Source organism: Bradysia coprophila, unplaced genomic scaffold (genome assembly GCF_014529535.1).
Source record: "Bradysia coprophila strain Holo2 unplaced genomic scaffold, BU_Bcop_v1 contig_297, whole genome shotgun sequence".
NCBI classification, from domain to species: Eukaryota; Metazoa; Arthropoda; class Insecta; order Diptera; family Sciaridae; genus Bradysia; species Bradysia coprophila.
The window spans coordinates 8243333-8258025 of NW_023503555.1; the positions used below are offsets into that span (position 1 = coordinate 8243333).

The window sequence follows — 14693 nt, forward strand, 5'->3', positions numbered from 1 at the left end:
CCGATTCATATGACACCTCACCAATACACTCTCACGTATACAGAAAAAAGTATTTCCCCGAATGTTCGTTTTTTAAATACATTTGCGATATTCGATTTGGTTTCTTTTTTGCTTGGGTTTTTTCTGCTGGGAGAGAAAACGTACTAAAACGTTAAAAGCTGTGAGGTGACAGAATGATAAGCTATGTATACTGAAATCACACATTTTTATTTCGTTATCGACTGTAATACAAAATACATTCAGAACTGATTTCATAAATAGGCATTCTGAATGCATTTCAAACTCATTTCGAAGCAAATATTGCGACAACGCATGCAATGGCAGCAATAATCGATGCTCCTGCTGCCATTTCAATTGTTTTCTGGGGTCCGGTCTTTGTAAATTCGGGAAATTCTGAAATGAAAGGAAATATGTAGATAACAAAATAAAACTGAATGCTACTTTAGACATAAAGGTTCGGAGTTCGGCCAGGCAAATAATCGGATTTTAAACTGAAAATTAACATTACATGTATGTGTGCCCCCTCGAAAATCGTTTATTTCCTATGGACACATTTTGTGTCCGATCGGGAATAGTTATTTTCAGGTGTCGGTGCAAAGCACCTAGCACGGTAATAGAGGTTTTTACACGTCAAATAGAGTAGTATTTTGATACCAATAATACCATTAGCAGACCTAATGTTAATTTTGCAATGACATTATGAGAAACGAGCCGTAAGAACAGTCGGAGCGTTTGCTGCGACTGAGCCCCGTACAAACCCGTACATCTCTTGCGTACGTGACCCTAGTTCGTCCGTCGCCCTACTCTTACCGTAAGCCTACTGCGCCCGTAAACGTCGGTAAAGTAAAATTCTTATGAAATGTGTACGTCTTAAAGATTGCGCATAGCGCAATTACGAAGCCCCGTACGACGTTCCTTTCAAATGTAACACAAATTTCGAATTGACCTAAAATTAAGTAAGTATCATTTTCACCGATTTATATTGATTTTACAAAAATCCAAAATGGCGGCCGACGGCCATTTTGTTAGGAGGTGGAAAGTAGTACGGCTGCTTTACATTCGTTAGTACCTTTCAAACAAAAAAAAAATTGACATTCGGTCAAAGTTTACTCGAGATATTAACAAAAAACACCACCTTCAGTGTACGGCCGAGTAGCCACATATAAGCTCACTCCAAGAGACCTAGCTCACGCTCCGGTGAATCGAATTTCATAAACTTTTTTTTCCCTGATTGGTACGGTCAATACCTATCTAATAAAGCAAAATCCATCTAAATACGTTCACATTTGGCCAACCTACAAACAAAAACGGCTTGCCGTCCTGTACCTAGTTCACACCAAGGGGTCTAACTCACGAGTCGGTCATCCAATTTCCATAAACTTTCTTTTTGTCGATCAGTATTGTAAATACCTTTCATTTGACGTATCACTTACAAGTGTAGTGCTTAAATGTCTGGAGATATCGTCGAAAAACAGTTAGGCACTTATTGGGCCCCAGCTCCGGAAGGGTCGACCCAAAATCGCCCATCTTCGAACTTAGCCTCACTATTTTGACTATCTTTCAGGGAAAAAAAAAATTTGAAATCGGATTTGATTTACTCAAGATATCGACGTGACAGACGGACGGACAAAATTTTTATTGCGGATTCGTTATCTATGAACATAGGCAAACACTTTGCCCTTACCGTCTGCTTCGAATTCCATCAATTACACACGGCATCGTAATCCTATAAGCCCCTTCGTACTTCGTACGGGGCTAAAAAGGTATGGAAATATTCGCATACTTCGATTAAAGTACTACTTTATTTTTTTCTATTACCCTGCTAGGTGCTTTGGTCGGTGCCGAAAGTGAGGGAGTTTCGCGATTTTTCTCGGGTTTTCGACCCCTTACATGAATTTTTTTTTCATGCTTCGGGGCCGAAAATGAGGGCAATTTTTCGAATTTTCTCGAGTTTCCGGCCCTCTGCATGAAAACTTACATGTGCACCTGTTTGGGACGGTTGATTTAAGGCACTTTCGCTTGTAAGCCTCACTTCGTTCGGCCTACAATCCGCGAAATTGCCTAAAATCAATCGTCCGAAACAGGTACACAAATGACTATTTAATATCAACAGAATTAACAAAAGCAAGACAACATACAAAATTTGCATGTAGCATCTTCGCAAAACAGTTCACATATGAAAATGTCAACAAATCAATTGTGTTATTGTTACAATATTGTTATAGCACGTTGTGACAACTGATTTTTTGGGATCAATATTTTTAAAGAAGTGTGTGTGTGTGTGGTGTGCGAGCCAATTTCGCCAGTGAGTTAGATTCGTTTGTGTAACGTTTCAATGAAACAACACATTGTTTGTTTTTTTGACTTTTTTTGTGAGAAGCAAAAGCATTTGCCTAATTTTTTTTCGTAGTTGTTCCTCGGGACGCATACATACATGTAATTTTATTTTCCGGAGGGGCATCCATTAAAACTATATACATTGGGTGCTGCTTGGTAGTTCATTACATTCGGAATCAATTTGTGAACTCGCAAATTAACGCGTGTGTTTTAAGCGCCTCGGTTTGAAAACTGTTGTTTTCACTTGGTTAGTTACCCTTGTCAAAATAACAGTTTTCAAACCTTGGCGCTCAAACACACACTTGTGAGTTCTGCCAAAGGCTCTATACGCTCTATACCAGGCAAAAGTTGACCGATTTTTAAACGTCGGATTCGTTCCTTACATCCGCCGTTTATACAATGACAACAAATGAATGAGGGTGATATGGATTTTTATTGTGAGCGAAATTTTTGAAAACGCAAATGATTTTTGTGGAAATGTTTTTATTTTTATTTTTTTAAGGTATTTCAGGTTTTAGGTATTTAGAGTGATATATATTTGATCACCCTAAATACCTAAAACCTGAAATACCTTAAAAAAATAAAAATAAAAACATTTCCACAAAAATCATTTGCGTTTTCAAAAATTTCGCGCATAATAAAAATCCATATCACCATCATTCATTTGTTGTCATTGTATAAACGGCGGATGTAAGGAACGAATCCAACGTTTAAAAATCGGTCAACTTTTGCCTGGTATAGAGCCTTTGGTTCTGCTCGTATTACAAATTGATCCCTCATGTAATGAACTTCCTCCGCAGCACCCAATGTAACATACTATTCTTTTAGCACTTGATTTCATCTCAATTAAAATTACATTAATTCATTGTTTCGAACATTACACTTAGTAGCCATTTTGTTTTTACGAATCGCACCAGTATATGAAAGTAGACTATCATACCCGGAAATTTCGTATATTATACGGTTTTTGTATGAAGAAATGTCGAAAATAGAGGTGCATTTATATCCTGGACATTATCAAGCATTTGTTCGTGTACTTTTTTGTACTTTTTCATCGATTTTTTTCACTCGGGAAAGTGACTTGATTTTGTTACTTTTCATTTATTGTCCATAAGATAGGGTGATAACTAATAATAAGAGCTAAGGCACAGATATTTGAAATAATATCGTTCCTTACCATCATTCGAATTTCGTCCTAAGCCCAGTTCACTTCTGTACAAGTCTCCTAAAATTAATACCTCTTCCAGGAGAAGATTCTTCACACTATGCTCATCTATAAAAGTATAGAAAGAATATGTTTTAAACAGAATAACTAGTGAGTGATCAAGACTCTTCGGAAATACTGATTGCGACTTAGCTCTCTTTTAATATTTTGTAATTTTGTGATACTCACCCGAATATCTTTTGAGATAGTTATATAGACAAATTTTTTCTTCCAACTCTTTTGCAATTTGTTTTTTCTGATCCATCAACAAACGTTTGTCGTTGACCAACACTTTCACTCTTCTGGCTAAAACTTTCTTCTTGTTAACCTGTTGATTGCGGTCCTCGGTTAAATCTTTGACTTTCTTTTTTTGAGTCTTTAAGGCAAGTTTGTAAAGACGAGCTTCCTCATTCTTATCGTTGAACTTTTTTTCCATTTTAGTAGTTTCGGCAGCATGCTGATCCCTAGAAAAGCAAAGAAAATGCCAAATTTGATATTCTGATTATGATTTAATGTGGGAAAACAGATTTCTATAATTCGGGTAGACGATTGTAAAAAGTTAAACGTAAACTAAATTTTTTCCGTTTCGAAAAGGGTCAATGTAGACTATGGTTCGGTTCGAACACTGATGATGCTAATTATAGGGTTAGTATATAATCGAGACATTTTACAGTTTTGACTCTTACACTTCACAATATTGACCAAACTATAAAACTAATGTATTAAAACCAGCCGATATGTAGATAAGATGGAAACCGATTTGATGCGACTTTTCTACATATGGAATTGTAACGAGAAACAAGAGAATAGGTACTAAATTCAACATTTTGAAAAATGATAATTTTCTCCATACCTCGAAAAGAGGGATTCTTTTGAAAAATGGTCAGCCGAAATCGGACGCATTTTCCATTAGAATTTTTTATATGTACCTAGAAAGGACTTCGACCCTAGAATCCAAAACTTTCAAAAAAATTCTTCGAAGCTTGCGTGGCTGGTGAAAGGTGGTCAAAAACGGAAAACTTGCACTTTTATTACCAAATTTCTCTACGTGCAAGCCGTGCAGGGTCGTGTGGGATGTCATTAGAGTAATCTATTTACATGTACTATTGAGCCGAATAGGGACTTATTGGGTTTAAAATTCATCGACACTGAAATATGTGCAGTTGAAGTTTTCAACCGAAGACTTACACTGTTCTTACAGAAATTTCTCGAGTTACACAAAATGCGACCATGTACATTGTGGGGTATCTTTTGAAAGGTAATTTTATGCGCTTTTGGGCCAAATACGGTTGCATGTGGTTTGGATGCATCTACGATGAAATAGAAGTTGAACTGTTTAAGTGTCCATATTTCATCGCATATGCATCCAAACCACATGCAACCCTTCTTAAGTGAAATATTTTGCAAGATTCCGGTATTTTATTTATTTTCGTAAAGCTCGATTGTTTATTTCTGCAACTATGCACAAACGGCAAAACAGACTTCGAATGAAAGAAATTATACTTTGAAAACAGATAAGTCGTATTTGTTCGAACTGCACGTATTGTGAATTAAAATTGTTAATTGTTCAGTACCTCATGCAACTATATGTACTCACGTCCTACTTTTCAATTGATCTTTCAATGTCTTGATTCTGCCATTCAACTGGTGAACCGTTTCTTGCAGGTCTTTGAGAAATATGTCATTCATGGTTTCCGTTTGTAATGGCGTCAGATCGTTATTTGTTGTTTGACTCTGGCCTGCAACATCGATCGACGTCTGGATGCCGATGTCATTGTATTGTCTTGAAGTTCGGTCGGTCTTCCAATTGTTGTTCTCTTTTTTCAAGATATTAATTTATTTATAACATAATTTTTACAATGTTTAAAGGTAAAACACCTTCGATATGCCCAAAATCGATGCCACGTTCGATTTCCAATTCAAGATCTTCATTTTTGACACGTAGGCTATCTATTACGGCTTTGTGGCTATCTATTACCGCTCTTTTCTCATTTACTTCAAGCTGCAGACGTTTAGTTGCTATCTATTTTCGAATGAAAAACAAGAGAACTATTAACATGCATGAGTATTGCAGCGCAGTTTATTTTTAAAAAAAACACCCATCACAATTGCAATCACTAAAGTCGAAGCATTCTAATTTGATCGATTCTACTCATTTAATTCATTTTTAAATAATTGTAGTTTTCAAAGGAATCATTTAGAAAACATTACAGTATCAAAGTTTAGACATGTGCATTTGAACGGATTACCCGCAGGTCTACCGCAAGTAAACAGCTCTAATGTGTAAGCTTTTATACTGTAATGTTTTCTAAATGATTTCTTTGAAAACTACAACTATTTAAAAATGAATTAAATGAGTAGAATCGATCAAATTATAATGCTTCGACTTTATTAGAATTTTTTAGTGATAGCTGAATTAAAAGCACGAGTGAGTGAAAATGGAGCTTAAAACAGAAATATGAAATTATTGCTCAATATTTTTCGCGAAATTTTCCGAATTTTTGGCTTTAATGATAACTTATTGTTTGAGTAAAAATATCAAAGCAATTAAATTGATTTGATCAATCTAGTAGCGACTAAGAAAATTATCTGCGTGAAACCAGTACGGTCATAATAAATTTTCATCTTTGTAAAGTTTCGTATTGAAACTTATTTTACCACAATTACACAATGCAGTGCCTATATTCGCGAAAATATTTCAAGAATATTGTGAAAATTATGTAAAACTTGAGAAAGTTAAAGAAAATCGTGAAAATATTCAGTAAATTCGTGACAAATATTTTTGTTTTAAATCTTAGTTACTTAAACTTAACGTACAAGATTCTTATACAAACGGATGTGAAGGTATCAGGATTGTCGGAGTAGCTCAAATAAAGACAAAATTGTTTTTCTTTTTGCCAATATATTTCGTTTTCAGTTCAATTTTGTCTTTATTTGAGCTACTCCGACAATTCTGATATTAATTAGTTCAGGGAGTTGCGGGAAATGTTAAAACTCAACTAAAAACAAGAATGATATATTTGTGCGAGCCCAAATAGGATAAAATTTACCTGATTCTATTATGTACTTTTACAACGTCCACTTCAAATTTCGTGATATTTCGCTAATTTTAATCAAATACTTGGAAGAATACTCTAAATTCTTTCTCCTGTTTACCATGACGATGACCCATGATCCGTAATGAGCAAACATGAATTTTGAAAAAATTCGATTTGAATCTGACTTTTAGACATTACGAGAAGTGATTCAATTAAAAAGTGAATTTCGTAAATAATTTTCAAAAAGTAATCTGTTTCTTTCGAACGTTGCAAGAATAAATTCAAAACCAATAAATAAAAATTCCATTTAATTACTTATCTGCGCAATCATTGTTCGTTCGTCAAAAAATAATTTCAAATTCGAATAGTCTATCCTTTCAAACAAAAGTGTTGTATTTTTGTAAGATTTGTACACGAATCCTCCATATATGCCATAACGAACATGTTTTGGGTGCGTTCAAAGAGGAGAGTGTTTAGTGACAAGTCGATATGAACGTCTACACTGATGTAATTGGCACAGAATTTTTGAACACTTTTATAAAAAGCTTTCTTTCTGCATTTTTAGTGAAATTTGAAATTTTATTGATCGTGTACCAACGGCGACTTATTCGTTCGAATAAAATGATTTTTTTAAGCAGCAATTATGAAAACTAAATTTTTATTCTTATTTTGTTTGTATGTCGAAAAACGAGATTCATTGTGACTATAGTTTATGTTCACTCATATTTTCATGGTTCCTGAGATCAGATTTTTGAAGAATAAAAAATCAATCAACGAGGAATTTTTTCAATGTTCTATTGTTGTTAATGCTAGATTTGTTGAATAAATGTTCTGGGTAAAATATTAAAGTAAACAAAATAAAAGTTAATTTGATCGAATTTGTTGCAAGCTACGAATACATTCTTGCCTTTAGATAGTAGTTAACATTTCCCGCAACTCCCAGCTCATTAACAATTTAGGATGTCAAGATGTTAGACGTTAATCTTCCCTAAGAAAACACAGTATGTTCAACGTTTTGTCTGAACGGATTTTTTTACATAAATAGTTACAAACGCCCGTTTCAACTCTATACTAGTTGGCTTGATCAGCAAGAAACATTCATACGCTTTTGATAAAAGTAGTCTGTGTCTGTGTCTGCCTTCATTTTCGAATAAGTTCGACTATCGCCTAATTATTTTTAGTGGAAACGTCTCCGAATTCGAAAATTTTCTGGCAGTTGAATTAATTGTGATAACTTTATCGATCGCTACATCTAGTGCTATGTGAAGGGTCGTTTTATTTTTTGTTATTAGGTGGCGAAGAAGGTGTGCTTTCATTTAAGATGTGTGTGAAGACCAGATATCGATTCACCGTAAGTCTTAATTGATTTCTTGCAAGTCGAACAAACGTTAAAGGTTTTTTATATTATCAATTCTATTAAAGTGACTCCACACTGTAGAGCAAGTTTCTAGATCCTTCTCGACATTATTATCCTCCATGTCATTTCAAACATTTATTCAAGTATTGGAATTTGCGTTAGCCATTGCATAAACAGAAACTTAAATCTCAAAAACAGAATACACAAATAATTTGACAGAAACCACTAGGCTATGTAGGCTTCTTCTTGATGTTATTCAGATTTAATTAATTGAAATTTATATTGTAGTTGTTAAAATGGTAAGATTGCTTGACAACCATTCCAAATTTTTGGTACCGGTATTGAAACCAGTATTGCATTCCCTAATAGATCATTTTCATTATACGGTACTTGTCAACGTAACCCCACTTAATTTTTCATCAAGTAGTCCTTAACCTCAATCAATTGACGTTAACTGCGTTCAATTTACTGATTTTTATATGAAAATCGTTCGTTCAATTCATTCGATATTTTTCGACATGTCTGACAGTTGGGATCGTGTCTGACGTTTACAAGGTCATGAAAATGATCTATAATCAATCAGTTCCCACTTTGCAGCAATTTTTACAGAGTTCTAGATTTTAATAAGATGGGGCTTGCGGCCATTTTGTTTAAGCATACCAACACTTCGCGGTCTTCAATAAATACCTCTCAAACAAACAAAAACCACGAAAAACTGGACACTTCGTTCTAAGTATGGTTGCCCGTTTCCCAATCACTCCGTGAACCCTAACTCCCGATTCTATGATCCAATTTTGACCTTCTTTTTGTTTGGAAGATATACCCATTCATTTCATTATATGTGGCAGAGGGGGGGGGGAATTTTCAGCCTAAAAATTTGTAAATTTCCAAATGTATACGAGAAAAACCGTTTCAAGTCAGCAAAAAGGGCCACTTCTTCGACCCTATTCCTGGACCCACTCGACCGAATTAGCTCATCTTTGAGCTTAGTCTGTGATGGACCTCGAACGAAAAGGGCTTTCATTTGCAATCGAAGTGCTCAATAAAATTCACGCCGTAAGTGTGATAGAAACTCAAAATGGAAAGTGCGAAATGCTTTTTAACGCTGCGTCAACTCGTCTTATTACCTCGATTTCGTGGCTTTCATTGAGAGACTCAGCGATCTCTCTTCTCAACTGCCCAATTAAACGGTTCAGCCTTTCATGCTCCTTGTCTGAAGTAAGATCGGATAAAATTAATTTAATGTAAAAAAAAGGTCTTTTCCATGTGATCTTACTCGAATTTTCGATTAACAATTGGAAGTCATTTTTTTCAAACTCCCACAAATCTCGTTCCGTGTTGAGGCTTGCCAATATCCTCCTATTCTCAGCATGTAATTTGTTCAGCAGCTCTTCAGCAGTTGTCATAGGCGGTCTTGACACAACCTCAATAATCGAATTTTCCGGTGGCTCATGTGTGATTTGTAAAACTAGAAAATATATAATCCAGAATGTACAAAAAGTCGAAGCGTTCTGTTTTTATACACGAACCACTTTTTTCCATGAAACCAACGATATCATCTTTGGTCAATTGATGCTCGTTGGCTGACACTATTTGTTGGAAGAATCGACTGACAACACTCCGACGGTCGTCGTCCATTTCATTAAATTCGTTCATCGCCAGTTCAACTTCCATTCTGCAGCATACGAAATAAGTCAGAAATCCATATACTACCCCGTAGTCAACGAGGTTAAGACTACCATCCACTTCCCAGGACACTTTCATTTTCGGGAAATTGGCAACTAGGAATTCGGTTAGGGTTGGCTGTAGACTGGCCATTTTCTGTTCCAAGCTTTCGGTGTATCGAAAAAGTCTTCTGAACACATGCTCGATTTTCCTGGTGCCAATGTTTCCCCAGTCCGGTCCCGGCGGTTTGACGCTTGAGACGGCAACGGTTTTCTCAAAAATCTTAGCTGCCTTAAAATATATATTTTTACTATCAAAGAACATAAAAGTAACAAATTGAACAGAGAGATTTCAATCATAAATTATAATTAAATTACATGATTAAAATAACTATGATCACAATCAAAGGCTCTATATGGATTTTTATTGTGCGCGAAATTTTTGAAAACGCAAATGATTTTTGTGGAAATTTTTAATTTTTTTATTTTTTTAAGGTATTTCAGGTTTTAGGTATTTAGGGTGATCAAATATATATCACTCTAAATACCTAAAATACCTTAAAAAAAATAAAAATAAAAAAATTTCCACAAAAGTCATTTGCGTTTTCAAAAATTTCGCGTACAATAAACATCCATATCACCCTCATTCATTTGTTGTCATTGTATAAACGGCGGATGTAAGGAACGAATCCGACGTTTAAAAATCGGTCAACTTTTGCCTGGTATAGAGCCTTTGTCACAATAGATCTAATCAGTCAAAACTCAAAACTCTTAAAAGAGTAGAGCTGACGCAAGTCCCTGTGCAGTGCATACTTCCAAAACAACTGATATCGTTGTAGGTTACGCATTCTGCGCTTGCATGCAACAACGTAACAAGAAAAAATTACCTAAAGAACTCAGAAAGAAAATTTTACAAAAAAAATGTTGCGTCACAAAGTGGCAGTGCCGAAAATACGACTATTTTTTTTTAAATTCTAGTAATGAGACTTGCGTCACGGGAGCTCTGCTAACGCGCGCCCATGATGACCTTCATTATACATTTACTTACCCACTTCCGTAAAATGTCAGTGAATTCATCACGAAGGAAATTAGTCGACATCTTTTTTGGATTAATTGGAATCTGTATATTTGGAAAATCTAATATTAGTTTACTCATCAGTACAGGGTCAAGGTGCTAGATTCAAGATCTAACGAAACGGTATGAGTGGAGAGTCTATCGATTCTGGCCAAAATATTTTGTTAAAATTATTAATTTAATCAAAAATCATGACCCTACGTTAGTGAAGGGCCGTGAAGCAAGTCCGTTCACACTGAAAAATTTGATTAAAAATTTTTTTCCGTAGGACTGAGGAACATATACACAACTTTTTTGACTTTTCTCCCTCCGCTTCTTACTTTTGAATTTACCGGTGGATTTGGCTGAAATTTTCAGGGTATGTTAAGGACGTAATTCTTTTTATCAAAGCTTATAATTACGGAGCTATAAGCGTGTTAAGCTATTGAGATATGGGACCTATAACTCAGAAAATATGGCAGATTGAAAGTTCGTTTAAAAGACAAATTTATAGTTTGAGATTTCAGTCGACACGTCTTTCATGGTTTTCCTATAAAGTCGTCTATTTGGGAGCTATGAGCGTCAAATTTTCAATTTTCGTCAAATTTTTGAATTACGTAATATTTTCGATTTTCGTCAAATGAAAGCTGGAAGGTTCAGATCAAAGAGAAAGTAATACAGTTTTGTAAGAAGAATATTTTCGTTCAAACTGAACAATGTCTATTATCTGCGACCAAATTCTAAAAAATCACAACTTACAAAAGAGCTGATATCGCCCAAAACCACTTACAGTGGAGGTGTGACGCAAGTCCTGTTATCCACTTGCAAAAGGACTGATATCGGTGTAGGTGACGCTTACAGATTCGACACGCAAAAAGATATGCGTCACAAATGGCAGCTGATGATGAAAGTACGCGAAAGTTCTATCAACAAAAATTTTACCCGACAAATTTTAGTAAGAAAATTATAACAAAAAAAAAATTGCGTCAAAAAGTGGCGGGTGATTCGGCTTTCTTCCGTTTGAATTCCATTCTTTAAAGCAATATATTTCACAATTATAAAAATTTTCCTTCCTCAACATCTGCCACTTGTGACGCAAACTTTTTTAAGCTTTTATGAAAATTCCTTCAAATTAGTTTCTTAGAATTACGTCCTTGACATACCCTATACATTTCGGCCAAATCCATTCAGCTAGAGTTCAATGCACACGCATAAGCTCGACTTCGAAGCATAAACGTGCGCGCGCAAGCTCAATACGCCGAAAAAATATTGTGAATGTTATACAAATCGATCGAAAGCTTGTTATTTAGTTCTATACTCGTTTTCAAATCACAATACTCCAAAAATCTTCATAATCTATCATTTTAATTTACCCTGCCTTTATTTTAAATTATTCTAATGTTGTACTAATGTCGGCTTTGGGACCTACAAGTAGAGTATACGCCCTGGCTGGTGCAAGTACATCCACGAGAATTATACCTTTCAGAGCCTAATAATTGGGAAATAATTCTCAAAAGTTCACTAAAATTCAAAAAAAAAATCCCAAATTATTTTCTTTGCTTGTTCATAGTTCTTAAGGGTTTTACGAGTATTTAAGAGGAATCTACACATGGCTAAATTGTTGCCTACATTTCGGGGCAAAATTATTATTATTTTGATGATAATTTTGGAGTCGCATCTTTTTTGCAAAAAGTACAAACATCGTTTGGTGTTAAAATATGTTAGCTTTCAGCAAAAATTTAAATGTTTGTGGTGATGTAACCTACCCCCAAGAAAACTCAAAATATGTGTCAATTTTCGTGAAATATTGAGCTTTCTCGAACTGAGGTTACATCATCACAAACATCAAAGGATGGTCGTACGTTTTCTAAAAAGAATCCTAGTCCAAAATTATCATCAAAATAATTATAATTTTGCCACAAAATTTAGGCAACAATTTAGCCATGTGTAGATTTCCCTTAATTATAAAACTAAAAAAAAAAATTGGGAATTTTAGGGAATTTTTTGGAATTAATTCCCAAAATTCCCTAAAATTCCCTAAAAATCCCTAAATTCCCAAAAAATCCCAAAAACGATTCCCAAATATTAGGCTCTGAACAGAAGGACAAAGTGACAAAGTCACAGGTTGGTAAAATTCATCTATTTCAAAATGTATGGAAATCAATTTCTTCATACAAAGTTTTGAAATTTAATATCTCGGAAATTTAATATCTTAACCTTATGAGGCGTGTGATAGCTCGTTGAACTCGTATGGACGCCCGATTACAAATAAAATAAGTGGTGGGTAGGAGCGGAGGTTAAAAAGTCCAAAAAATTGTGTATAAGTGTTACTCAGTCGTACGGAATTTTTTTTTGTCAAATTTTTCAGTGTGAAGGACTTGCGTCACGACCCACAGTGTTCAAAACCGCTATTTCCACTGTCATAAATCTATTTTTCACATCAGTACGTCACTTTGCGACCCCTTTATGTACCTAATTACCCTACAGTAACAGTAGACTTTCGAAAAATCAAGAATTTGTTCTTTCGTTTTTTGGGTTTTGGTGCCCATTTTCCCCTTGAGGGGTTTGTAAATTTTCCTTGTTAAATACAAAAATCCTCAGGACGTTGCAGCTTGCATTGAGACACCTCAAACATTCTTCTTGTTTATAAATTCAATTTCCACCCCGTTTGCGTGACAGTTCTTTTGTTCTATTTTACAACTGTCATGAAGACGGAGGCTAAACGGAGTGCTCCTTTTAAGTGGAAACTATACTTTAATGCTTAGTTTCCTCTTATCAAAAAAGTACTCCGTGTGAGAGACAAAATTGAATTTTTTCAATTTTTTCTTTGTTTATTTGACAGCTCGCTCTCTCACGGAGTACTTTTTGTTGAGTGGTGTGGATACTTAGGCGCTGGTACCTTAATTTTATGAAATTTGTTCGAATATTACGTAATTTTGTGTTTATTCAAATCGACACTGTTGCACGCATCAGCACTATTGTTTATGTATGTGAAAATTGTCTTTATTCCAATTCACGCCGTAAGTGCGGTCGTAATTCAAAATGGAAAGTGCGGAGGTCTTTTTAACGTAGTGTCATTTTCATACAGGGAATCGTTGAAATGTATTTTTTGGTTCACTTTTTTATCGAATCGTTCACTTAAAATTCAAATACATTCTACATTCTGATACCTATTCTAATACATACCTCAATAGTCAATAATAGTCACTTTTACAATTGCAAATATAATAACTACAATGTTCTGACTAATTTCGTAGAACTTTTCCGATTTTAAGGTAAACTTAGTTTCAATTTGTAATAAATTGTTGACAAATTTCTAAAATAAATTTTTAGAACACAGTTCAATTTAAATCAACACTTTTTTGTCCTCAACGATTTTTCTCAACAAATTTCACGTTCATCCAATAATTTCCAATAAAAGACTAATACGTACAATATTAAAACATATTCTAATAAAGGTCAGCCCATTCAATAATAGTTATGGTACATTCCAAATACAATTGTTTATTTTGATAAGATAGCAATAAGTTCCTCCTTTTCGTTATAACAGAGATGACTCAAAATCTATATTTGCATGTGACTGTTGTTATAATATATATGTGTGCGTACAACTTATGCTTCTTATCAATATACTGACACATAAAATCTTTATGTCTCTACTTCTTAAAGTATATGTATCGCTCGATAACATTCCTTACATCAATTTTGACAGGCGCTATGTAATTATTTAACTATGAATTACAGTCGAAGAAATTTAGTTTTCGGGTTTGCCAAAGGTATTAATCTTATTTAACCCACACTTTATCCCACAACAATGGAATCCACAAATTTAAATTTAGTTAACACAGCGGTCACAATGACGGCGCTGCAGTCACGATTTCAAAATGTCATATAGGGTGGATAAACTAAATTTTGGTTTTAGCTACATTTTCGCTTGGTTTTTAATTATTACATTAGGCTTCTAAATTAAGAATATCTTTATGCAATATAAAACGTTTGAGTTTGAAAAAAGAGGTTTTGTATCAGTGAACAATATAGG

General features: G+C 34.6%; 1 protein-coding gene across 1 annotated transcript; it reads right to left on the reverse strand.

Moving 5' to 3' along the window:
• Nucleotides 1–188: 188 nt before the first annotated feature.
• Nucleotides 189–13953, reverse strand: LOC119079058. The gene is made up of 10 exons (XM_037186864.1): nucleotides 13841–13953; nucleotides 10649–10720; nucleotides 9466–9892; nucleotides 9213–9404; nucleotides 9064–9149; nucleotides 5420–5564; nucleotides 5139–5358; nucleotides 3731–4005; nucleotides 3515–3610; nucleotides 189–393 (listed from the first exon to the last, which is right to left on the reverse strand). The coding sequence occupies exons 2-10, from the start codon at nucleotides 10697–10699 to the stop codon at nucleotides 284–286; spliced, it is 1602 nt and encodes a 533-aa protein (XP_037042759.1). The 5' UTR covers nucleotides 10700–10720; nucleotides 13841–13953; the 3' UTR covers nucleotides 189–283.
• Between the last annotated feature and the right edge of the window lie 740 nt (nucleotides 13954–14693).